This window comes from Raphanus sativus, chromosome 4, assembly GCF_000801105.2.
Source record: "Raphanus sativus cultivar WK10039 chromosome 4, ASM80110v3, whole genome shotgun sequence".
Lineage (NCBI taxonomy): Eukaryota > Viridiplantae > Streptophyta > Magnoliopsida > Brassicales > Brassicaceae > Raphanus > Raphanus sativus.
Genome location: NC_079514.1, coordinates 14,063,563 through 14,090,199, shown reverse-complemented (window position 1 = coordinate 14,090,199; position 26,637 = coordinate 14,063,563). Strand labels below are relative to the sequence as shown.

Here is a 26,637-nt window from a genome sequence, read left to right as displayed (position 1 = left end):
CTAAAATTATAGACTCAAATCATATCTTCTAAACCAAATCCTAGAACCTAAACCGTAAACTATGAACCCAACCATAGACTCTAAATTCAAACTTTAACTATAAACTTCAAACTCAAAACTATATATCCTAAAACAAATTTGATTCTTTAAACCCGAACTCTAAAGGAACGATGTTGACACTGACACAGATGTTAATGTTTATGTTTACAAAATAGGAATTAAAGTTTATATATTTAAGATTTAGGTTCTAGAGTTTAGGTTTAGGATCTTGGATATGATTTAGGATCTAGGTTTTGGGTTTAATTTAGGGATTAGCATTTAAGATTTAGAGTTGGATTTATGGATTAAGATTTGGATTAAGTTTGGCTAGCGGTTTAAAGTTGGCGATATTTTTTTCTCTGTTATTTCATATTTATGAAAGAAGTTAATAGTTTATTTATGAACAAAACTTAGGTTCACCTCCTAAGGTGAACTTCTACATTCACCCACCAATAGAAATTAGTTAATTGAGATTTGATATCTCTTAAAAAAGGAAACCAAGTAATAATGATTTAATGAAATAAAATTATGTTTTTAGATAAATAAAAAATAGTAGTAATCATCAAAAAAATACATTCTTTTTAATATTGATAAATCCGTCAGAAAATACTAAACCATAAACCCTAAATTATAAACCCTAAACCCTAAGTTCTAAATACTAAACCCTAAATCCTTAGGGAAAGCCTAAACCCTTGGGCAAATCCTATACCCTAAACCCTTAAATTTAAACCAAACCTTAAATCATAAACTAAATCTTAATCCCTAAACCCTAAATCATAACTTCTAATACTAAACCTTAAATCCTAAATTCCAAAATGGTTTATGGTTTAGGATTAAGAGTATATGATTTAATATTTGTCAAAGAGTTTAGGGTTTAGGGTTTCGTGTTTATAATTTAGGATTTAATATTATGGTTTATGATTAAGGGTTTAGGGTTTAAGATTAACGATTTAGGGTATAGGATTTGCCCAAGGGTTCAGGCTTTCCCTAAGGATTTAGGGTTTAGTATTTAGAATTTAGGGTTTAGTATTTAGAATTTAGAGTTTAGGGTTTAGTATTTTTGACGGATTTATCAATACTAAAAAAAAATATTTTTATAATTGCTACTATTTTTTATTTATCTAAAAACATAATTTTATTTCATTAAATTCTTATTATTTGGTTTCCTTTTTTAAGAGATATCAAATCTCAATTAACTAATTCCTATTGGTGGGTGAATGTAGAGATTCACCTTAGGGGGTGAAGGTAAGTTTTGTTCTTTATTTATTTATTAATTTATGTGATATTTTAATTGTTGATAATAGATGAGGTGAATTTGAAGATTCACCGGGAGGTAAATCTAAGTATTTTGTTCAATAGAAAACGAGGATCTCTCCGGTGCATTTAAGACAAATCTATAACTTAGAAAATCTGGCTTGATTAGATTAAAGAAGGAATGTTGTCCCAGAAAAAGATTAAAGAAGGAAGAAAAGGAAAAGAAAGTGGGTTTGGCTAAGAAAACGAGTGTGGGATTATTAATGATTAAAAGTAAAACTCTTTTTGGTCTCTGGTCGGTCGACAATCCGTGTGTCCTGTGGTCAGTGTTTGTTTTTTTACTGTATTTCTTAGTTTAGTTTTTGAGTTTCTATATATGTTTTCTACTGAAACAACAAGACATTAAGCAGCCAAATGTAATTCTTTTAACGTGTTGTTTCAGAACCTGTTGAAAACAATAATCATGTCCTCTTCGTCTTTCTCCCCCCTTTAAATGCATGTCAAAGTATATTCATTAATTTATATATCGACTTTAATCTTCTCTTCTTTCCGATATCATCGCATAACTTGATATTTTCAAAAATAGTGGTACCGAGAGGTGGACAAAGAAAAAAAAGCAAGAAATAAAGGATGATTTTAAAAAAAAGTTGAAACAACATTTTACAAATTTATGAACTTTTCCATTTATATTCACATTTTTATCATGTTATTTTTATTTTCATCTTTTTAGATGCAACTTGAGTTTTCACGAGCATCTGAGACTATTTTCCGTAAATTTTATTTTTTTCCCTCGTCCTGATACATGCTGCAGATTGCAAAATATCATATAAGTTGCATCTAGTTGATTTTTTAATTTTATTTTGATATCAGTTGCGTTTAGTTGATCACAAAATTTAACTTCTATAAGACTATAAAGTTATATAAATTCTGTTATACATAATTTGATATAGTTTGTAGAATTAAGGGTCATGGCGTGGTACAATGAGCTACAATGCTTCTATTACAGGGAGTCCTTTTATATATAGGTGAAAAATGAGCTACAATGCTTCTATTACAAGGTAGAAAAGTAGACAGATTTACTAACATCAAAACAATATCTTAAAATTAAATAATGAACTTCTGTTTTTAGAAAAAAAAATAACTAGCTATTGTTCATACTTCATAGCAAGCAAAATCCATCAGAGAAATCCACATGATAATGACAGCTCCCATTTAGAAGTCGTAGAAGAAAAGTAAAGAAGATGTGCAGCACTTGCAGATTTGATATATATTCATAATAAAAAGTATACTAGAAAATCGTGGTCCCAAATTGAAAATTATCAAATAATATGAACTATGATGGATAACATTGAATAATAATGAAATATTGATATATAAAAAGTCACCAAAACTGTTTTAGACAGAACAAATTTGTGTGGATACAAAATTTAAGAATTGAGGTACATTGTTAAAATTGTTTAACTAATATTCGCTTTCCTATGACAAATAATTTTAGAAAAAAGAATTTAGAATCACAAATCCATGTACTGCCATTCTACGGAACTGGAGTAAAAGAAATCATAAAATATCAACAATATTTATGACGAAAAAATTATATGCTCCAAATGTGTATTTATCAAAGATAATGGCGATCTGATTGTACAAACCGGTGAAGATGTTTCAATGTATGAGTTATTCATTCATTTGAAAAGAAATATTTGATATTAAAATATTAAATACCTTCCATTAAAAAATAGTACTAGTAAAATATCAAATGACACATAATATAGCACTATATATATGCGTATGCATTATCAAATGGGATGTTTGTGACCTTTTGTCTCTTCTTCTATAATTGTCTTTCTCCTTTCTTGCTTTCTTTCTGCTTCCAAAAACAAAAAACCAAAAAATGTATGCAATGAAAGAAGAAGACTGTCTTCAAACGTTTCACAACTTACAAGACTATCAAGACCAGTTTCTTCTTCATCTCCATCCACAAAACCTCCCCTGGTCATCTTTACCTTCTATTGACCCGACCCATTTCCCATCCAACCCGACCCGTTATTCTGACCCGGTCCACTACTTCAACAAGAGAGCTTCTTCTTCCTCTTCTTCTTTTGACAATACTGATGGTTTTGTTTCTCCTCCCCTGGATAATCATTATCATCATCAGAACCATCTAAGGATCTTGTCCGAAGCTCTTGGACCCATCATGCGTCGTGGCCCGTCCTTCGGCTTTGATGGTGAGATTATGGGGAAAATGAGTGCACAAGAAGTCATGGATGCTAAGGCTTTGGCTGCTTCAAAGAGTCATAGTGAAGCCGAGAGAAGAAGGCGAGAGAGAATCAACACTCATCTTGCTAAGTTGCGTAGCATTTTACCAAACACAACAAAAGTAAGTTGTAATAATTTATTCACTTCCCTTTCATTATGGCTTTGATGTTTTGAAGTTTAATCACGTTTTGGAAAATGGAAGGAGAATTAACTTAGAGTAACGAATTTTTAAAAATTAATCAATGATCTACTTCAAATGTTCCATTAATTTATTCAAGTAGTTGATGTTTTGAAATTTAACAACGATTTGGAAAATGGAAGGAGAATTAACTTAAAGTAACGAATTTTTTGAAACTAATCAATGATCTACTTCAAATGTTACATTTATTCAAGTAAGTAGTTGTACTTCTCATTTTTAAAATGCAATAACTACATCATAACAATATTTTCTGTATGTAACTATACTTCATACATGTGATGTTTTTGTAATTATAATCGTTATTATTATTATTTTCTTTAGACCGACAAAGCTTCGTTGCTAGCGGAAGTGATCCAACACATGAAGGAGTTAAAACGACAGACATCACTGATCACCGAGACGTGTCAAGTCCCAACAGAGTCCGATGATCTGACCGTAGATTCGACTTACAACGATGAAGAAGGAAACTTGGTGATAAGAGCTTCCTTTTGCTGCGGAGACAGGACTGACCTCATTCATGACGTCATAAATGCCTTAAAGTCTCTTCATCTTCGAACTCTCAAAGCCGAGATCGCGACCGTAGGTGGTCGAGTCAAGAACGTCCTTTTCTTGAGCCGAGATGACCATGAAGATGATGGTTTTGAATATCGTAACGATGCCGTGGAGCATGATGATGAAGAGAAGAGATATAATCGTGTGAGTTCGATAGAAGAAGCGTTAAAGGCGGTTATAGAGAAGTGTGTCAATAATAATGATGAAAATAATGATAACAATAACTTGGAGAAATCATCGTCGGGGAGTATAAAGAGGCAAAGGACTAGTAAGATGGCAAATCGATGTTACAAGTAGTTAATAACTCCATAAAATGATTGTTTATATCATTAAGTCATTAATTAACTAATTAGGGTTAGTTAATTGGACTTGCAAAATGGGTTTACGGGTTGGTGGTCTTAATATTAGGAATTTTTTACATGTCAGGACACTTTCTCACTTCTTTTTTACGCTCTCAATCACTCAGCGCTTGAGAGACACTTTTGGTGTGCGAATTGTCTACTATATCCCTAAACCCACTATCCTTTACAGTTTCCAACTAGTCTAACTCCTAACTAAACCAGACTCTTCTCGTCAACATTTATCATTTAAAAAAGAAAAAGTAATCTCGTCTTCTTCGTTCTCTCTCTCTTCCTTTCAAAATCCTTGTTTCACTTCGTTTTTCTAAGACCGACGAACCCTAAAAGCGACGACACCATATTCGATCTTATCTCTCTATCTCTCACAGCTTTCTATTTCGTTACCAAACCAGACTCACTTTGTTTCTCCATCCTCTGGCCATGGTGAAATCGAAGTCGAAAAGAAAAGGGAAGCTCAAAAGTCAATCGTCTCCACCGCAGAACGAAATCGGAGGTATTGCTTCCGTTTCCTGTAACCTTTTCTCAGTTTCAGAGTTATATTGTCACGGATCTAATCTTAGTTTCTGAAATTGTTGTTTACATGCAGATCTAATTTTTTCTTTTTTTTTGTAAAACAGGTTCCAACGAGGTTGATGTCCGACTTCCAGAGAGACTGTTCGCTACTGACCGGTTCCCTAGCAAGCGTCTTAACATCTACTCCTCCCCAGACATTCTTGCTTTCATTCGACATCAGCTCCGAGACTCGCCTGAGTTTGATACGATCAGGAAGTCCCCTTTTGGAAAGCTTTTTGACCTTCCTGCCCGCCAATGCCCTGTGTCTTGTAAGCTTATCCATGGTTATCTCTCTCGACAGTTGTTAGGACAACCTGATCTTACTCTTTGGTCCGCTTTCGGTGGTCATCCCACAAGATTTGGGCTTGAAGAATTTGGTACAGTCACTGGCCTCCGCTGTGGGCCTTTCCCTGTTGGCTATCACCTATCTACTGTCCAAAAGAAGGAAGATGCGAAAGGCAAAACTTGGAAGAAACTCTTCGGGAACAAGAAGAATGTAACCATCGCTTCCCTCTGCAGACAGCTTGAAAGGGATGGAAGAAGTGTTGGGATACCGAAAATGTCGGGATGGAAGAAGTTACGCCTCGCGTTGATCATCATTGTGGACGGTGTCCTGATTGCGCACAAACAAGTTCCGCAACCAACTCCTCGGTACGTCCGCATGCTTGAACACCTCCCATCCTTCTTCCAGTTTCCTTGGGGCAGAGAGTCCTTCCTCAAGACAATCTTATGCATGAAACCACCAAAGTTTGACCCCATAAAATGTCCTGATCCTGTAAAGAAACTTGTGCGTAAGCTCAAGCAGCGAACCTTTAGGCTTCAGGGTTTCCCCCTCTCACTTCAGTTGGTTGCCTTCCGCGCTATTCCTCAGCTTTTGTCTTACATACATGCTGAGGACGACCAGCTCACCATCATGGATCTCCAAGAAGGACATCTGCCCCAGCACCCCTCCATCAACAAGCGAGACATTCTCTGTGCTGAATTTGACCCTAATGTATGTCTCATCTCTTATTTTTAAAATTTATCGAACCGTGTTGCTTCACTTTCTATTTGCTAAATAGAACTATTTTCTGGTTCAGCTTTCTGTCACTCCAATTATAGAAATTGAGAGACAATCTGAAGATGGATGGGGTGTCTGGCCAAACGATCCAAGTGATGAACGTATCGCATACATGGAACAGCTTATTCAAGATAGTCAACCCTTCAACAAGGCGATGTGGCCAGGCGGTGACACTTCACAGACAGTCGCTCAAAAGCCAACAGATATCAAGAAGAAATCTCGTCGCTTGAAGTCTTCACTCAAACCAAAGCCGTCAGCCAAGAAACAAAGGCGCATTAGTTCGTACTTTACGCGATCCACCGCCAATTCATTCACAAACCAACAGCTTGCAGACATCGTGCTTGAATTATCTGCCCATGTTACTACACTGAGATCTCAGATGAAACGTTTGCTGAAGTTGTTGCCCGGGGAAAAAAACTTCACTCAACATAGGCAGTCAGCTTTCAACGTTTTGCTTGCTAGGCGCAAGAAAAAGAACTCAGCCAAGGGACTCAAAGTCTCCTCTCACGATGATCCCCTAGCTACAGCAGATGTTCCTCTCCAGGTCAGTCCCCCTTCTTTTTTACCACACATGTCCCCCCACTATATGTTATATCTGATTTCGAACTTGGGGATACGATTTCCATCTTAACAGGATCCTCCAGCAGTGAAAACTGATGATCCGCTCTCCCATACATCAAAGGACGATCCCCCAGCTGATCCCTTCTTCACAGAAGTCAGCCATCATGCTTATTTGACATTTTCTAAAATTTACCTTTTCAGTTATTTCACTTTCAAACTTTGCTTATATACGATTTGTTTTTAACAGACACTTGGACAAAGGGGAACTGAGGATCCTACATCTCACACATCAAAGGCGTTTATGCATCCTACATCTCCTCAACGCTTCGTTACAGTAGACGAACCTCTCCAGCAGGTTTCAATTTCTCAACTGATGATCCTACATCTCACACATCTGTGCATCATTTTCAAATTGGCGCCTCAGTTCCATACTCATTTTAAACGATAACCGTAAATTTTTAATGCAGACCTCTGTACCAATGGATACCGACGATCATCCTGAACCTCTGTCCCCAATAATTAGCCAGTATGCAGCTCACCTTCACGTTATCTCCTCCTCCACCCACCCGCCTTCTGTCCACGAACAAACAACCCAACAGTCTGAAAATGTCCATGTCCACGGAGGTACTCAGGAGATTCTCACCAACCCCGAGAAGATCATGCTCGATAAAGTCATGCGGTTGCCCATGTTCCAAACAGCCTCCGAAGTATACGACGCTAAAAACCATCCAGACAGTCCACCTTTCCATCATGTCCTCTATCAGGGACTTCGGATTTACGAACCCCTAAGTCCAGATCCACCAGCCACTCTCCCACCAATATACGATTCCTCAGCACCTCAAGCTTCTGGCCAACTTATAAGCCCTACTCTCCCGCCGATATTCGACTCCTCAGCCCCTCCACCTTCTCCAATACGCCAGTTCCTCCTCACGTCTCCTCAACCTACAACACCCCTCACATCGCCAAGCAAGAGTTCAGAGAATCTGTCTGGGTTCGCAGTGCATGCATCAACACCTAACGCTTTTGCTTCTACAGCTGCGTCTAAATCACCTGATCCTGAGGTATACATTAACTACTCCATTCCTTTTGCTTTTCAAATTATCTGTTAATAATATATGAACTCTAAATATACTAGTTCCCTACACAGATACAGCTAAGTGACGATGATTTTGTGGACCTTAGGCAATCTTCTCCATGCAGGAGGCATGTTCCGTCCTTAGAGGAACGCCACCTTGCAGATGCATTATTCAGAGCACCACTGATCCCTGCTCTTGCCCTCATCACTCCTCTTCCCAAGATCGAATGGGAGCTTTTCAACAGAACTTTATCGAATCATATGAACGTGTAAGCATACTGGACCATTTCAAAATCTTCCTTCTTCAACAAAACGAACTCCTAATAATTTCTGATCCAGGTACCACATAACACCATCCACTTTTGAGTTCTCAAACAAACTCATGTTGGACCTTGCCAAACAAAAGCTCCACATATCAACACTAGTAAGTGCTCCTTCATATTTGTTTCTCCCAAAAATTAATCTTATACATCCTTGCCGATATTGGTTATACTGGTCTATATCAGCATATGGATATACTAGTGTACATGCTGTCTGGGAGACACAGGGAAGTACTTGCACGAGAAAACGCCACCTTGATCGCACCCTACCTTCCCAGTTACCTGTCTGAAATCTGGCCGAAGTTCAAACGTAACAAGGGCAAGTTCAAATGGGGACAGAAACTTTGTGATCTCGTCCTCTCTCCTGGAAAAAAATGGATGGAAGACATACAAACTGTCTACACCCCTATGCTCTTGAACAACAACCACTGGGTTGCCCTTGCTATCAACCTCGACATGGGATACGTAGAAGTCATGGACCCCCTCCCTTCACTCTACTCTGATCGTAGACTGGCAAGATTTCTGGAGCCACTTCTAGGGACATTGCCTTACAATGTCAAGAAGGTTGCAATGTATGAGCAGACACAGTTCTCGGGTCTCAAGCCTTTTGTATGGAAGCGTCTTACGGATCTATACGTCAACACAAGATCAGGAGACTGCGGACCAGTAAGCATGAAGTTCCTTGAAATGCACGCTCATGGAGACCCTGCACCTCACATGTCTGGCATAACCGACGCAACTGTGGACGACATTAGGAAGCAATACGCTATGGACATCTACAAGACCATCGTGCTCCCCTCCTACCATGCTCCAAATTTCCCATCCATTATCTAGGCCCTAACGTTCTGGCCTAACTATCTTTTGTTGCTCTTTTTCAAAACATGTTGTGTTAGAACGAAAACAATGTCAGAGTTTTTGTAGGTGACTGCCCTGACCTACCAAGGTGCAAACATTGTCACTTGGGTGTTTTTTTTTCAAACTCATTTACTACCTAAGTATCGGTGCCAAAATCTTTGTTTTCATAATCGTGTTCAAACAAATATTCATGTACACGAACACCTTCATTGAAATGTTCGTACGAACACAGCTATAGAGTCCACGTCCGCTAATTTCAAATCTGGGCTAAGAGTTTAGAAAACCAAAACTAACCAAAGTTTCCAAAAATGATTCAATTCAAACTATTTCGGTTTAATTTAACAAACCTGCGGGTCCACATCTCGGTTTACTCACTATCTTCTACTTACAATGCTTTCATCTCGCCTTTCACCCCAAAAGCGGTAAAAATTAGGGTTCTTCTTCAATTTTACCTCTCTGTCCAGTCTCCAAAGCAACATCAGCAGACATGAGCTCCTCCAGTTCCTCCAATCGTCAATCAAACTCACAAAGAACAGTTGGGATCCCAACCCGTTGCTGGTGTGGAGCAAATCTGACCACCTACGGAGCCCAGACAAAAGAGAACAAATTCCGTAGGTTTTACCGTTGCGTTGTCGCTCTACAGGTATGTAATTCTAATTCAGTAACAACATTTCAATTCTCAAATACTAAACGGCGTAAAAGACAAAATTGCATTCACAGCGTAAAAACGAACAACACTTGTTCAAATGGATCGACGAAGCTATCATAGACGAGATAGACAAGGTTGACGGCAAATGTACCAGACTTTATGCAGATCTCGAAGATGTCAAGCGTTCAATAGACAAGCGTCTCGATCTACAGGACAGATACATTCAAGACCTCACTGCCACTCTCAGCGACTTCCGGACTTCATCAGGAGTAAATCCAAACAACGACATGATGGAAGCCTCTGACGAACTCCGCCCTACAAATACTCAATCAGCTCTGCTCAACATTGCTGGTGCTGCAATCGCTTTACTAACCATGACATGGGTCTACTCCAAACTCAGTAACTAGTACTAACATTATATCTCATTTGCTCCCACTGTAACATCCACTGCGCCTATAATCTAGGATGATTATGCTATGTATTTTGAATCACTTTTAATGATGCTTTATGTTGGTTTTAATGTTTAAAGAGAAGGATCGTATCAGGATAAAACAGTTTGACATTTTGCTTTAACGAACTAGCTTTGTTCTGTGTGTTCTGTATTAGTCACTTCTCTATCGTAGTCAATATAACAAACTAGCAAAGTTGTCCATGATTGAGATCAAAAAATAGCAAGGTCCATCCATAAAAATAGCAAGAAACGCCACAAATAAGATTAACAGAAAGTCTTTCAAATATCATCCATAAAATAAGTTATCCACGAACACAATTCCGTACTGAGTTCTGTGTTCACATACTCAAAATGATAAACATTACCAAACGTTCCTCATAGATTAGAGTTTAATCGGGAGTTCAATTGCATCATATGAACCCATAAATGGATGCAAGAATACAATGGAGCACCCGATTACATCAAACTCAATTCGTACTACAAAATAGCATTCTTTAAAATAAATCCCCTCAAAGCTACACTCTAGCTTCAAAAAATCCCAATTCAAGCTCCACTATAGCTTCAAAAAAAAATCAGTACTCCAAATACTGTCCTATATAGGAGCGGTGCACCTAGTGCGGTTGTGCCCATAGCCCCTGCACCTTCCACATTGGTTTCCCCCTTCTTTTCCCTTCTTCACGACCTGCATCCCACCATAAAAATGCACTTATAAATAACTCTTCAAACCATACTTCAATCATCAGTACTAATGCAAAACGCAGAACATACTACGACATTATGAATGAACTTCAAAAGCAAATATTGAATCTTGCATCTATAATCACACAAAACATCTACCCATTAAAAGTTCAATAAAACTAACCGGCATCTCCCCCGTGGATGGGATACGGACTTTGCGACGTCTCCCAGGAAGCCTCTTCGTGTTCGGAGGGTAAAGAACCATACTTGTTACTTCCTCTGGAATGTCTACATCTCTCGGATCACCCTCAGGGTATATAACCCCAGCATACGTCTTCCTCCATGTGCTCGTTTTGTACCAATGCCCACACAATGTGGGATAGGATACACCGAGCCTGTCAGCAGCAAGCATTGCATGCCCACAAGGGATTTTGATATTATCAAAATACTTGCACGTACATTTCCTCTCCAAAAGCATCACTGTGTCTGTTCCACTAAACTTTCCATCAATTGAACAGCTCCAGGTGTTAACGTTGTTAATCTTACTGCCCCGCACAGTAGCCATGTTAATCGTCATCTGCTTGTCCACCTCCACAGTTACCAATCCTCTATGCTTCTCAGCCTTCTTCCTCCGAGCACTGAACCATCTAGTCATCATTCTCTGAATGAACCTGATCAAGTCTGTGATTGGGGCACTCCTACCTTCCACCAATGCATTATTAAGTTGTTCCGCTATGTTGCTGGTCATGATATTATATCTATCACCCGGGAAGTTAACCCTTGACCAATGAGCTGTTCCAATCTTCCCCAAATAGCTCCCACATGCACTGTTAGTTGCCCGAATCTTGGCATACAGATCTTTGTACTCACGTGGCCTATGCGCCATTGCTGCAGACGTCACCAACTTGGCCAAATGCTTACTGGAATACCGTGAGTTCACATTCCTAGCCAAATGCACAATGCATGCTCCATGTTTAGCTTGTGGGTAGATTTTCTTGACGGAATTTGCGATGGAAACAGACCTATCAGATATAATTGAGAGACTTGGCGAGTCACTTAAAATCCTTTCCACCTTCTGCAAGAACCATGTCCATGCATCCTCATTCTCACAGTCTACGACAGCAAATGCAAGTGGGAAAATCTGAAAGTTTCCGTCTTGACCACTTGCGGTTAGAAGCACACCCTTGTACTTCCCACTAAGGTGTGTACCATCAATCACCAGCACATGACGCAGTTTAGTGAAACCACTCAACGAGGCCCCAAAAGCAAGGAACAAATAGAGAAACCTCTCATCACCGTCTTCGTCAAGATCAGTCTCCAAGTCAGCAATTGTCCCGGGGTTCGCTAGCTTCAACATATACAAATACTCAGGGAGTTTCAGGAAGGATTGCTCATCAGTCCCATGGATGTCAAATACAGCCTTCTCTTTAGCTCGGTAGCACTTCATGTATGATGCGTCCACACGCAACTCCTCAAGAACAAGCCTCTGTAAATCTCTAGGTATTGGAGCACGGGCAGGGTCTCCAAATTTGGCTTTGTAAACGGCAGCTATCACACGTGATGTGGCTTTGTTCTTGTATCCCATCCTTGATTCAATAGGGCAGATATGTTCAAGCTGAGCCTTCCTGATTTCATAGTATCCACATCCCTTAATCTCATGGGCTGTTACCCTCCAATCACACCTCTCGTCTGGGCAATCAACAACAAAGGAATCAACCTTTGTCCTAGTTTGGGTGAACTTGAATTGGTTTTTGATAGCATATATAGCCAACGCAATTTGACAATCGTCTTTACACCCAAAAACCTTTCCAACCTCTATCTTCCCATCCGACTCATGAACATCCATATCAGGGATTTCTGCAGCCTCATACTCAGTATCATCAAACATTGGTGCAATATCAAATTCTTCATCATCGATATCTTCAAGTTTACGTGAGCACGGTTTTGGTCCACTGACACCTTCCCTCTCTGGTCTCCTCCCACCTGCCCACGGATTGCAATCCTCTAAAGTCGGCTCCTTTCTAGGCGTAGGCCCGCCACTTCCCTCACCAACCTCCCTAACAGGCTTAGGGATACCTTCAAATGTACGTGGACCTTTTTTCTTCCGCAAACCGTCCACAATTTCATCCTCGTTGAATACGGCATTCACAGCACCTGAACCGCCATAATCACCAGCAAGCAAGGGACTCCAGAAGTCCTGGTCGTAACCACGTGGCCTAACATCAAGCTCTTCGAAAACCTGGTGAGGCTCACTTCCACCTTCATTGAAGCTCACACCGCTATCCTCGTCATACCTACTGCCACCTCTCACGCTGTCACTCTTAAGTTTTTCTTCTGCTGCTACAAACTCACGGATAAATTCTTCTTCTTCCAAATTGATTATTTTTGTCTTCGAAGCAGCTGAGGAAACAGACGGTCTCTTTCGTACACCCGAAGCAGAGCGATTCTTGTTAACTCCGGGAGTAACAAAACCCATTCCGGTATCATCCACAAACTCAACTGCCGACTCTACCGTCACTGCTTCAAAACGAGCAAACAAATTCATGCCGCCGTTCACTCTCAGGTGTTTGCAGAAATAACCAACTGACCCATCACTGGTTAAGAGAACAGGGGGCGTCCTTATTCCAGTTGCTAGCTCAATAGTCGTTGGAGGCCAGTAGCTCAGAGAGACACGGAAGCATCTGTCATCTACCTTGAACTCACTCAGAACGTTAGTCTCAAGCTCTTTGTAACCAATACCGTCGTAAACGGATACCATTCTTGCCATCTGATTCTTCTCAATGACGAAATCCCACCTCCCAGAGTCGCCACAAACCCACTCACCACTTATCACCATACATTGGTCTTCCATCTAAAATTATAGAAAACAAAACAGAGTACAAACAAAAGAAGCTAAGAAACATAATTCATGTGAAATTCAAGTTAAGAATCTGATTAAAAACAAAAAAAGTTTATCACCTCCACAAACCCTACCACACTGATTCCTTGCTGACCTAAAAAAAAATTAAAGAAAAGTCCATACCATCTCCACAAAACCTTGCAAACCCACGTCTGAAAACCTAGGAGCTATATCCACCGTTCGTTTATTTTAAACTTGTTAAATCTAACGGCTTCTTATTGACACACTGTCCCATACACCTACCTTAATAACTTCAGCAAGTTACAACTCTTAACTAAATTGCAAATTCCATTACACATGCCTAACTAAATAATAAAAAACGCAAACTCGGTTGTTGTCTCCCATCCGCAAACCAGGGACATTTTGGTCAAAAAAACCGGTTGGGAAACGTGAAAGTGTGTGTGAAGCACATTGTGTCTTAAGTTGTTAAAAAACTGGCGAAAGTGTCTTAAAGAGTTAACAACTCTAATATTAGTATGTTTTTGGGGGATTTTAAATATTTTAAATGTGGTTTGGGTTTCTTCTTCTATGTTTTTAAATTTATGGACCCTTTATTTAGGGTTTGGTTTATATATTGTACTATAATTAAGACATTTTCTGGTCTTGATTAATGATATAGGTTATGTAAAGAGTTTGGGTTTGTATCAGTAGAGTGGAATCAAGAAGATTTTATTTCATTATGATCTTGATGTGTACTATATGCAACTATTTTTGACTAGTTTAGCAAAAAAAAAAAAAAAAAATTATTTTTGACTAATACTATATGCAACTATTTTTGACTAATACAGTATGCAACTTAACATTATCGTTTTCTAATTGTCAATTGCTTTCTATTATTGCTAATATAAGATGACTCATTTATATATGAATTTTCTATAATCTGTAATGACAGAAAATTCTCTTTGCATATCCGTTGCTAAATTTCTGATGACCATAAAAATAATGTCGTAATCAAAATTTAAATCTGCATGGGAAAAAAATCGTCTCTACACTAATATTTATCTGCAATTTGCTAACACCGACTAATACACAGCTTTGACTTCATATATATGTAGTAAATGTTACATTTCCTAAATCAGATTGAGGTAGAGAGTACCTAGTATAACAAGTGATATGGAGAGGAGTAAATAGAATCTTTTTCGTGGGAAGTGAAGACTCAGATCTTTGTTCTATTTATGGAAACTCTTGTGAGCTTTAGTTTCGGGATCTTTGCAATGTTGTCCCTTTCACCGTTACAGATCCTCTCTTCTTCTTACGTTATTTATTATTACTACAGATCAGTTGATACCACAGTGTTCAAAAACTAAAAAAATAATAAATACAGTTGATACCACAAACACATCACGTCATGATCTCGTCACTTGTGCATCCATAGGTTTCTTTTTTTTTTTAATAAAAGAATCATCTATAGGTTTCTTTTGTTTAGATTCTGTTTTCGCTCAGTCCTAACTCCCAGCATATAACAAAATCAAAGGTTTCTTTACATGAATAAAATAATTACACATTACTTTGATTATACTATGGTTTTATTTTCCTTTTCAGATTTTAGTCCTGTTATAATCACATTATGGTTTTCGTAACTGCGACTTCCCTTTTCCTTTTCAGATTTTAGTTCTGTTTATGATAACAAATATGGTTCCGTAATTGCGATTTCCCTATCTCAACTAAATCTTATTCATACCAAATGATGATATCTATATGAATTACAAGTTAAAGAGTGGCCCAATGGTACGGAGTTTTATGGGCCTGAATGAACAAACATGTATACTAAATGTTTAGTATGTGTTTTCCTTGAAAGAAAAAACGGCGGGGCATGATTATCGTTTTTAGCACATGGGGTAGTTGATATATTTAGGCCCAAATATAAAACTAAAACAATTGGCCTATGCAGGTTCCGAACCTGCGACCTTCGCGTTATTAGCACGACGCTCTAACCAACTGAGCTAATAGGCCGTCTTAACAAATTGTTAAGAATCACTAATTAATCTATTATAAAGAGTAACAATGTGACCTTAGCATGAGCCATGGACAATTATGAGCCTTTTCAAGAAAAAAGCCATATGGGAATCATGCGCAATGCACAGTTTTGAAAGAACACAAATATGAACACACCTGGAGATAAGTCCACAAGTGTTGAAGTACGTACGTACAATATTATGGACCAATAATGTTAAATAGAAAAGCATTTACATACAGACCCAAAAATACTTTAGCTAGTTGAATTTGTGATATTACGTACAGTTGGATATACCATTGGAATTATTTGTTCACTATTCGGAACAATGAACTCATGGTTTAATATACAGGCTCCGCCTCCTATTGACAATATTGTGAAATGGCACAATGATACCAGCCTAACGAGATGGTATATCTACTTCACTTGTTGTTTTCACCATCATAAACGATATATCATATAAGCCTTTTAAGCCTTTAAGTAGTACAGTTCTGATAATATATACAAGATATTGAATTCTAGAAACAGATCTAAAATTGAAAAAAAGAATTGGTTTACACTTACGTAAGAATGTTTAGCTTAATTGGCTAGTGTCAATATAGACAACTTTGTGTGAACATCAATAAATAGAGTTGGACCCGGATGTGAGAAAGCGACAAGAGAAGAGGTCGATGGTTCTGGCCACGACGGCGACGGTGGTAGGTCAGTCGTGTAGGGCCGCCGCACGTGGTCGACCTTATCCTCTTGTCTTTTTGACAGTTCAACTTATTTTGTCTCTTCCTCAGTAGCTTTATGTATCAAAAGATTTTCTACTGCTCAACAGATTTTATAAAATCATCTAAAGTAACGATTCAAATTCTAGTGACTGCTGAAAGAAAAAAAAATCTAGTGATCACTGCATTAACATACATCAGTAGGAAGAAACACAGGATTCACTGAACTCAATTTGCTGATTACGAAACTCTTCAATTCATCAAAAGATATGTATAAAGAACGTGACAGAAAAAAAGAATACATAAGGTGTATATGAGTACATAAACATATTGGCTGCATAGTTAAGTTGGCCGACAACAGAATATCAATGAGACAATGATGCAGATTCAGTTTCTTCCAACCTGACACTTTGACCCCATTTTCATGCTTTCTCTTGTCATCAACAATAATATTGTGTGAAAACAAATAAAAATAACAAGTGTTGTAATGAACTAATGATAATATATTTGTGGTTGGACTGGTTGCTTGATACTCTCCCGTTTCACGTTCTTGAATTAAAATTTTGTTTCACCATCGAATTGAAACTCTCTCGGTCAAAACCCTTTACATCAATTAATACATATTATTACTATTTCGATTCAAATAACTACGAAGTTATTTGAACATTGATGTGCCTTTTAATATGCGTGATTGGTTGGTTGTATAATCTGTTTTAGTCTTCAGATGTTCTTGACGCGATTAATAAAAAGGAACTTCACTTTATATTTTAATAGACTAAATTCGACGTACTTCATACATGTCTTCCATCATAAATTTGGCACCTAGTGGTCACGTCAGATTAAATAAGAGGGTCCCCAACTATATTTTAAGTGGTGTATATGACTTGTGTTGTCCCTTGATCTATATCTAGTCATTAAAACTTTATTACTTAACAGAAACTAAACAAACACCCATCATGAATTAAAGTTAAGTCAAGTCATAAAAGTACAAAGAATAGCCGTCTCATATTTGGAGCTAGGGGTGCAAACGGAGCGGATATCCAGAATTTTGAGGATATCGATGATCCGATCCGCCATGTATGAATAATTGTTTTTCTGATCTGATTCGATCCGTGATTTTTCGGATATTCGTTTTTACGGATATCCAGAAAAGTCAGTATATTTTACCGGATATCCGATTTGATCCGTCGATCCGGTACAAAATAATAAAAATCATTTTAAAAATAAATTAAAAGAAAACTAAAATTTTTAATATAAAATAATAATATTTCATTACAAATTATTTAAAAACTAGGCACTTTTAATAATTTAATGATCAAGTAATTAATATAGTGGATAAAATAATTAATATATATATATATTGAAATTTATATTATATATCCTTTTATATATACATATATATGTATATGTATATTACGGATCGGATCAGATATTCGTTTTTTTTTAAAATGAGTATTTGCGATTTACTTCTTATTTGACGGATATTGAATTTTAGTATTTATTTCGATTCGTAGAATTACGTATATCTAGATTTTTCGGATCGAATCGAAACGAATAACGGATCGACCATTACAGATATTTTGACAACCTCTATGTGGAGCACTAACGCTACATATGATTAGACAAGTAACAAAAGGGTATTTATTTGATCTATAATTTTATTTATCTACAAATGAACTGGCTAATCATTGGAACTAGGAAGAGGTTGTTGGTTTGACTGAAATTAGTAGAATCGAAACATGCAAGCATGTTTATGCAAACTTGTACTCCCTCTCACATAATAACTTATAAGTTTAATCATTGGGTTATATAAACTGATTATTACTATACTAATATTTTTAAATAAATAATCTAAATAATCTGTTAGATTAAAAAATTCTACTCTATACTATGTTGATTACACATTGCTTATTTGGACTTCCAGATCCATGACTATTTCAAAGTAGTATAGTTTTAGCATTAATAATCAGAAAATAAAATATTAAAAGAAAATTTACATTATAAATTTAATCAACACTAAGAAAATAGTATACTATTTTAATAATAATATTATAAAACTAATTTAATAATTTATTAGCATTTCTATAATTAATTTTGTTTATCTTTTAAATATAACTATACTATATATTATTATACATATTATAAGAAAAAAAGAAAAAAAACGAGAGCCCCGCGAAAATGTCTGTGAGCCTCCCCACTGGACAGGCAGGCTCTGCACACGAAGAAGTGATTATCTTTGGTTTAATTTGGTTAAATAGCTTTTTAGCTGGTTACAATTTCTAAATCATGCTCTATATGTTGGACTAGTTATCGTGTAGCTAAATCACTTCTTAAAATTTAAACATTTGAAATTGTTTAGTGAACCTCGGCGGTTAGCTTTTCTTTAGATTAATGCGAACTCAAATATTAGAAAACATGATTTTAAATAAACCAGATACACTAATCACAAGCTCATAAAACTACGGAAGCAAGAAATTAAAAACAAAACAAGAACACATCTTGGTTAGTTTATGTGTGAGATAACTGAATTTATACAAGGAGCTACAGAACTAAGGCAGACGCCATTACAAAATTTATCCCAACGTTTTATTCGTCATTTTTACAAACTAACAACCACCAACTGTAAATATATACCCATATCAAAATTTAACTTTCATCCCCCATAATCGACGATTGGCAAGCAAACCTAAACCACTTTCTCCTTCATATCTTCTTGCTATCATTGGTTTGCTCCGTTTCAGCTTCAAAGTATCACCACTTGGATCAACCAAGATCAATCTTGCCAACATAAGAGCATCACAACACATCGTTTGATGATGTAAAGCCTAGCTCTTTGCTCTCTGAGAACACCACCAAGTCCTCTATTACTTGAAACTTTTCTCTTTAAAACTCCCATCTTTAATATTATAGAGATTTTAGTCTGAAGATAAGAGAGTAAATTAACCAAGAAAGGTCATTCTTTTATAGAAGAGAAAGTTGAAGAAGCGAGAGTACTTGTAGGGACAAGAAGTCGAGGTCGCGCGTGGAAGTGCACCCCAACTCACCCGACACTGTCTTTCACCATCCACTTGTGTTAAATGTCGCATCATTTTCAATCTTCAGAGATAGATGATTTTAGTGGTGATTTGTATCAGTGTGCCATTGTACCAGTATCAGAATTTCAGTCGGAGAAAATGTATGTGTGAGTTCTACGAAAATAATCTGTATAATGTTACGATATCAAAGCTCTTATTGGTTGTACACAAAACGACGGTATGGTTTTATAGTTCTTTCTTTTTAATCATATACTTTATGTTTTGATCAGGATTTCATTATGTTCTGATATTATGCTATTTCATTCTCTCATTTTACATGATTTAGTGATTGGTTACTATTTTTTTGTGACACGTGATTGGTTACTAATAAAATTAATTATATAAGAAATGATTATCGATTAAACATTTTTAAAAAAACTTCCCTTTTTCCTATAATTTAATCATTCGCAGTATTCGAAATCAGTATTTATAAGTGTAAAAAAAATCTTTATAAGCCTAAATTTTTTTTTGTTAAACCATCGGTATCAATACTATTAAAACTGGATCATGATCAGTTGATAAAAGTTATGTCCAATTTAAAATATAATGCTTATATTTAATTATAGTGATAGTTATTTAAAATAGCATGTAACCACTTTAATAAAATAGTTTTGTAACTTCCACCACTTTTGTTCCAAAATTTTCAGATCAATTATGTTAACTACGTAATACGGTTATGAATATTATGTGAACATTTTTATTTTTTCGGATACATCAGATAAATTCAGTTCCAGTGAATAATATTCTTACTAATTAAATAATTTTGTAACTACTTCTTAGATGTATATATATTCTGTAAAATCACATTTTAGTTCCAAAATATTAGTGACCACTACTTTTAATATTATAAACTGTCGACTACCTTACGAAGTCCAATAAATAAAAATTATATCACCTAGAAACTGTTGTAAAACTTGTATTTCTCCTTATTATTGATGTGCCAATAGGCATCTATATATATACATGTTACAAGGAAGAGATAAATGGAAAGATCCTATTTCCAATAGGAAATAGGAAATACATGGAAATAGTAATATCCTAATACAAATATGCTAATACATAAATATGGTAAAGTCTAAGTCTTCCTTTCTTCCTCATGCGTCTGGTCCGGTTCGGTATTGTCTGTCCGGTACGTCCGCCCGGTACTGTCCGGTACGGTTCGGTTATGTCCGTCCATCCAATGGTTTATAACACTCCCCCTTGGACGCCATAACCGTTTCAGAGTTCATAGTGTGCTTCATGTTGCCTCATTAAAACCTTACCAGGAAAACCCAGTGGGACAAAACCTTGGTGAAGGAAAAAGAGTACAACACACACTACTCCCCCTAATGAATGCATCACTGAAGATGTCCGTGTAAGGACTTGTAAATATTGATTCAGTGAGCTTGGAGTGTCTGTGTTTCTTTCTCTTAGAATTTCGCAGAAGAACACTTGGACGTACTGTGCCTTATGTCGTCCAACTTATAATATGGTCGACCATTATGGTCCTTGACCAAAAACGTATGTCTCCTAGACTACTAACCACTTTACTTGGTTGGATCTCATCCATAAGTGTTTATGGATCGTCCTATAGTATGACCTGGTCGTTTATGGACAGTGAGATATTTCTCTTAAGTACTATCGAAAATGTACTGAACTGGTCGATCCATATTGTGTCATAGACCTTGTCTATACACGTCCATAATTTTCTCATGAGTGTCTTAGATCATGACTTGATCAGTGATCATTACTACAATGAGTTTTACATAGTCATTAGACTTTGGTTCTATAACCAAGTACACTCATCGGACCTTATTCTTGGCAATCAATCTTTCTTGCCATATGTACTATCCATACTGATAGTTGATACCTCAAAAGTCATACCACGTTTTGGGTTAACAAAATTAGTCATCTCTCATGGATGATTCGGCTGGAAAGAAGCCGGACATAGTCTTTGATTTGGTATGGTCTTTGGCGTGAACCATAATGGTTCTCTTCGCTTTTTGCTGTGACCATCTTATATCTTACTTAGGGTGTGCTGATCTCATACACATACCCACGACTATGGTCTCTGCTATGAGTTATTGCAGTCCTTATATACATAGTCTTAAGAATTAATCTTGTTTATACACACACACAACCTTTGATGGATGTCTAAGATGTTGTTGGTGTGTTGCTATCAAGCCTTTGCCGTAGACCATTGGGTCATAGACCACGACCAATCACATGGTGATTGGTACTTCTCTCATACGGCTATATATGTATATGCAATCCCATGTCCTTAGTTCGTATGGACCTTTGCTAGGCGTGCCTATGGACTGCTACATGATAGCTGATCTTTTGAGATCTAGAAATAAACTGTATCAACCTCTCTTTAGGCTGGTTCCAAACACAAGGGATTTTGTACTTTTTATAAGTATGTATGGACTGAATTGGATTGTTCTTAGACAGATCCTTTACTTATACAGCTGCTTAATGATTCAGTCCATGAACAGCTTAGGAACAATGCTGTTATTGAGAATTTCTTTTCTCATCTTTGTGGTACCTTTATAATATTTGATCCAGTGATCCATATGCTTGCTTACTACGTTTTTATCTCTTACTTATGACCAGACCTTTGTCAATTTCGAATCTGAGTAGTAGCATCCACCACATCGGAGTATATCTCCTTATAAACTGTTTTTCGGTCTCTGTGAGTAACCTTGTGTAATCAGCTATGCTCAAATGCTGTAAATAGGCACATGCACGTCTTAGACCACGTGACCATGTCCTTATCTCACGGTTTACTTTCCTCACATGACCCATTCACTGGTTTTATCACTTGATGGCGTTTTATGGCCAATACGTCCATCTTTCTTTACTTTAAACCCCACGTCCATTTTATTCTTTGTGAGTACTCTCGTGGGTTTATGATCCTCGCATTATATCTTATACTCAAGTGCTACTTTCTTTTATGAGTTCTCTTATATGTAAATACATCAGTGGTGTTAACACTCTTATTTATGGTTCCATTGTGTTCCAGACATGTCCAAATCGATTTGAGATTTCATTATCTAGGACCTTTATTTCCTTGCAGTTTGGCGTCCCAAACTACATGGTCTGGTACCTTAGATGGTTAGCTGGCCAGCCTTATCTCCATGTCCGGACTGGTTCCCTTTTGAACTCGGATTTATATCATTCTGTGCACCTTTTCATTTCTTTCTATCCGAGGTTCCTTTATCTTATGGAACACTTTGGTCTATCTTGTATAGACTCTGTAGCAACTTGATTGTGTCTCTTAGGACATCAAATTTTGTGGTGCATAAGCTGGTATGACATTTAGTCATTCTTTTCTTTCCTTTCGGGTCAATGTGTCTGGCATCTAGTTCTGCTAGCTTTTGCATTATTTGATCACATTCTTTGGACGTCTTAGATTATATTTCTAGTCCGAGGATCTTGCCAAGACAATGATGGTTAATACCAATATCTTACTCTTTATCCAGCTTATAGCTTTCTCACTTTTGATGTTGGACAGTCGGATTACTCATGCAATCCGTGAACCTGGCCATTTAATCTTATCACCCATATTTGGCTCAAGGTTTCATATAAATTCGTGGGAGAAAGTCATACTCCTATCCAACATATATTCCCAATTCTTATCTCAGTTTCTATCTTAGAAAGCACATATGAATGTGGTGGTTAAATCTCTTTAAGATTTCATATGTCTGGTCGTGACCCGTATTCAATCTGAGATGGGAATATCTATGCTCACTTATATGGCCTGATGCATATTGTCTTTACACATGTATATCAGTGTGTTCCCAAGCATTAGGTCGTGGCCTTTGTATTATAGGAAATCGGCCAAATGATTGTCCATGGTTCTGTTTTCGACCCGGTCGGTTTCATCGTCCGTGGTACGGTCGTATGAACTTTGTTGACCGCGTCCACGTCCTGTCCATCCATCCCGGTCTCGACCGGATGGTTTATCATGATGGACGTGGCTTGTCTTTGTATTAATTTACCATGGCCATAGACCATGTCCCACGGATCATGTTCATGTTATAGTATGGTCATGTACCACACGGGTGTGTATTCTCCCCCTCATGAACATGCTATAAACCATTATGCCATTTCATGATACTTGGGACAGTTAAGCCTCATGAGCTTTCCTTGTGTACATGTTTCACAACGTGAGATTCTATGGGATAACTCTTTTGTGCCTTTCAATTATTTGCATCAAGTTTGGATCGATCCGGATGGCTAGTCCGGTCATGCCATTAAGTGTAATTTCGTATGGTTAACCAACTGGTTACCATGGCTCTTTTGCTTCTCATCATACTGATCTTAGCATAGTATTAATCAGTAGAGTATATAGGTATAGTCTTGACCACTTTCTTATAAGGCCTTTGGCTATTTTTCTTTCAAAATCTGTAGGAACCTTTTGTTCTCTTTTGCCCATTGTTTCTATATGGAAACCATTTTTGTTAGTACTCAATGGGCCACGAAATTGGGTGTATATAATGCCCTTCAGGCAATGCCTTGGCTGTGGTCTAACTATCCTTCTAGAACAAGATTTATTGGGAGAATTTTATTTTTATTTTTCGTGGATATTTTTATGCTTTGTAATTCTAAGATAAATAAAAATCATTCAATAAATAAAATTCCAATAAAGGTTTTTATAAAAACACTAAATCATATAACATAATAAGATTTAAAGTAAATCAAACAAACAAAGCAAAATTTCAGGATGTCAAATGGCCTTTTAGCCTGTGGTCAAGCCGGCCACTCCAACTGTCACTTTGGATGTGGCTTCCTCGGATTTATTATCTCTTTCATCACAATATGCTTCATAACCACTCATCTCATTCTTTATTTGATTCATCCACTCTCTTTGTAATAAGTATGAGAACAGATCATTGTATGTGGTGAAAAATTTCTCTCTATGATGTAAAAATAGATCTCTTGGATCTGCTGTAGAGAATGTCTTTTCAAGTAATTCCTCATCTGTTAACTTTTCACCACATAATATCAGGTTATGAGCTATTTCGGACAGGGTATAATTATATTCTTCCACGGACCCATAGTCCCGGAATCTGAGGCTCATCCACTCATGCCTTATCTTTGGTAATAACACCTTAGTGTATCTGGACATTAATTCTGTCCAGAGGCATCGGGGGCTCTCTATATCTCGGTACTGATTTCTCAGTTCCTCAATGAGATGATGGCTCATTACTGTTAATGCCATTTCGTTCTTTTGGTTCCATGATCATCCTTGATGATACATTTCCCAAGACCCTCTGTCCATAGTATATATGAGATATTCATTGCCCATCCTAGATAATTTTCTCCAGAAATTTTTAGGGTATCATAATCCAAGGTTGACATCTGAATCATATCAATCAATTTTTAGAATTCATGCATTCAAATAATCAATCAAACATGAAAATACTTTTAGAAATTTTATCACTCAATATATCAATGGTTCACACCAACCAAAACAAAAATTTCTAACAAGTATTAATCAATCAACATGAAATATCCTTTTAAGCAATCATATATCAACCTCAGAAATTTTCAAGTGTTCTTATGTGATCTAGGTTCCTGCGGACCTAACTAGAAAAAATTTCAGACAAGTGATATATGAAATATAAACTATATGTTCAGGGTTATAATGCATCAGGTCTTACGACCCTTAGGTCACACGACCACAGTACATGATGCAAAGCCACACGGCTGGTTAGTATGAACAGTCTGGATTCATTTAATCTATCCTAGCAGGATGATTCTAAGTGTTCAGGTCGGATTTAATGTAAATCTATCAACCTAATGAATCAGACAGTCTAGCAACCTAGATGAACAATCATACTAACAACCTAAACATCATTATGTATGCAAGTGAACCACACGGTTCCGATTGAATGATTATTCCTTAATGCAATCGATTTTTATCAACCTAGCAATCAATGATTCTAAGTGATAAAATGAAACAATAAACCTCAAACAATTTGTTCAGATAATTCAATCAACAAAATTCGGATGAGATCCTAATATATTGTTTCTATGTGATTCCAAATTCAGTTTAAGCAATCAATGATCAATGGTGAGCATTCTAGCAATATTCCTATTTCAAATTCAGTATGGAATATGCAATTTAACATAAGCTGAAAACTTTTCAGAAAAGGAAATTTTTATAAAAAGAAACTTTCTATTTTTTCAGAAAAGGAAATTTTCCATTTTAGCAGAAAGGAAATTTCAACAAATCAATCAATCAAGCAATCAATAAAATAATTCAGATTTCAGTTTATAGAATTTATAGTTTGTGAAATCGACCAAGATGGGTTTAAGGGGTGATCGATTTCTATTGGCTCCGATTGATCATTCAGATCATAAGGTTTTCGAGATCCAAGAACACTTAGTGTTTTGGTTTTAATTGATTTAATCAATCTCTTATTGAATAAGGAATATTTGTGCTTCTAACAACCTAATGACCGTTTGATCTAGCAACTTAACGGGAGAACTAAACCAAATCCTAATTCCTCAAATTTATTTAGGGATTCAATTGTGCTAGGTTTTTAGGTTCATCAAATTTTAATGTTCAATCCTTTAACAAACAACCAAATTCGTTTTGATATGGTTCCAAAGGGTGTTTCAGATTTTATTTACCTTTAGATTGGAGAGAATCTGAAACTGGACCACCTAGAGAGAGGAGAGAAAACCGCGAACGGCTTGAACGTCTATCGCGAGCAAGGGACGGGCTGATCGGATCGTCCGGAACCTCTACCGGCTGTTGGATGAACTGTCGGATCGTCTGGTGGCTTATCGGGTGCTGATCAATTCGTCGGATGGTCAGTATGGGTGCTGGTCGGATGAGAATGGAAAGACAGCTAGGGTTTCCTTTAGTAAAAAGGAAATTGTCAACGCGGATTGAAACGGAGGTGGAGAACGCGTCTGAACTCGGATTGAGACGAGGTTTGCGGCGCTGGATTCTTCTCGTCGAGAGCTTCAATTGGATATATGGAACGTCGGCTAAATCCTTATGGTTTAAGAGATACGTCGATTTGAAGTTGCGTCCGAATTAGGGTTTTGAATCAAGTTGACGGCGCTTCTTGTAATAGCTCGTGAGAACGCGTCCGGTATCGGATTGCGATGAGGTCGACGGCGTTGGATACGCCTCGTCGAGAT

The 26,637-nt window shown here is 37.0% G+C and overlaps 4 protein-coding genes and 1 non-coding gene across 5 annotated transcripts; 3 read left to right on the top strand and 2 right to left on the bottom strand.

The window, feature by feature from the left end:
- The first annotated feature begins 3,101 nt into the window (after positions 1-3,101).
- LOC108831853 (transcription factor AIG1) lies at positions 3,102-4,682 on the top strand. Its single transcript, XM_018605363.2, has 2 exons — positions 3,102-3,667; positions 4,067-4,682. The coding sequence occupies exons 1-2, from the start codon at positions 3,182-3,184 to the stop codon at positions 4,592-4,594; spliced, it is 1,014 nt and encodes a 337-aa protein (XP_018460865.1). The 5' UTR covers positions 3,102-3,181; the 3' UTR covers positions 4,595-4,682.
- A 171-nt stretch (positions 4,683-4,853) lies between these two features.
- On the top strand, positions 4,854-14,436 carry LOC108831852 (uncharacterized). Its single transcript, XM_018605362.2, has 9 exons — positions 4,854-5,149; positions 5,274-6,202; positions 6,288-6,812; positions 6,903-6,983; positions 7,077-7,184; positions 7,297-7,890; positions 7,977-8,173; positions 8,244-8,328; positions 8,411-14,436. The coding sequence occupies exons 1-9, from the start codon at positions 5,077-5,079 to the stop codon at positions 9,056-9,058; spliced, it is 3,240 nt and encodes a 1,079-aa protein (XP_018460864.2). The 5' UTR covers positions 4,854-5,076; the 3' UTR covers positions 9,059-14,436.
- LOC108831854 (uncharacterized protein At4g04775-like) lies at positions 9,567-10,135 on the top strand. The gene is made up of 2 exons (XM_018605364.1): positions 9,567-9,722; positions 9,800-10,135. Exons 1-2 carry the CDS (start codon positions 9,567-9,569, stop codon positions 10,133-10,135), a joined length of 492 nt encoding a protein of 163 aa, XP_018460866.1.
- A 1,199-nt stretch (positions 14,437-15,635) lies between the features above and the next one.
- TRNAI-AAU (transfer RNA isoleucine (anticodon AAU)) lies at positions 15,636-15,709 on the bottom strand. Its single transcript has one exon. It is a non-coding gene; the product is annotated as a tRNA-Ile (tRNA).
- A 3,189-nt stretch (positions 15,710-18,898) lies between these two features.
- LOC108831855 (small polypeptide DEVIL 6) lies at positions 18,899-19,392 on the bottom strand. The gene has a single exon (XM_018605365.2). The coding sequence runs from the start codon at positions 19,317-19,319 to the stop codon at positions 19,197-19,199; it is 123 nt and encodes a 40-aa protein (XP_018460867.1). The 5' UTR covers positions 19,320-19,392; the 3' UTR covers positions 18,899-19,196.
- Positions 19,393-26,637: the final 7,245 nt, after the last annotated feature.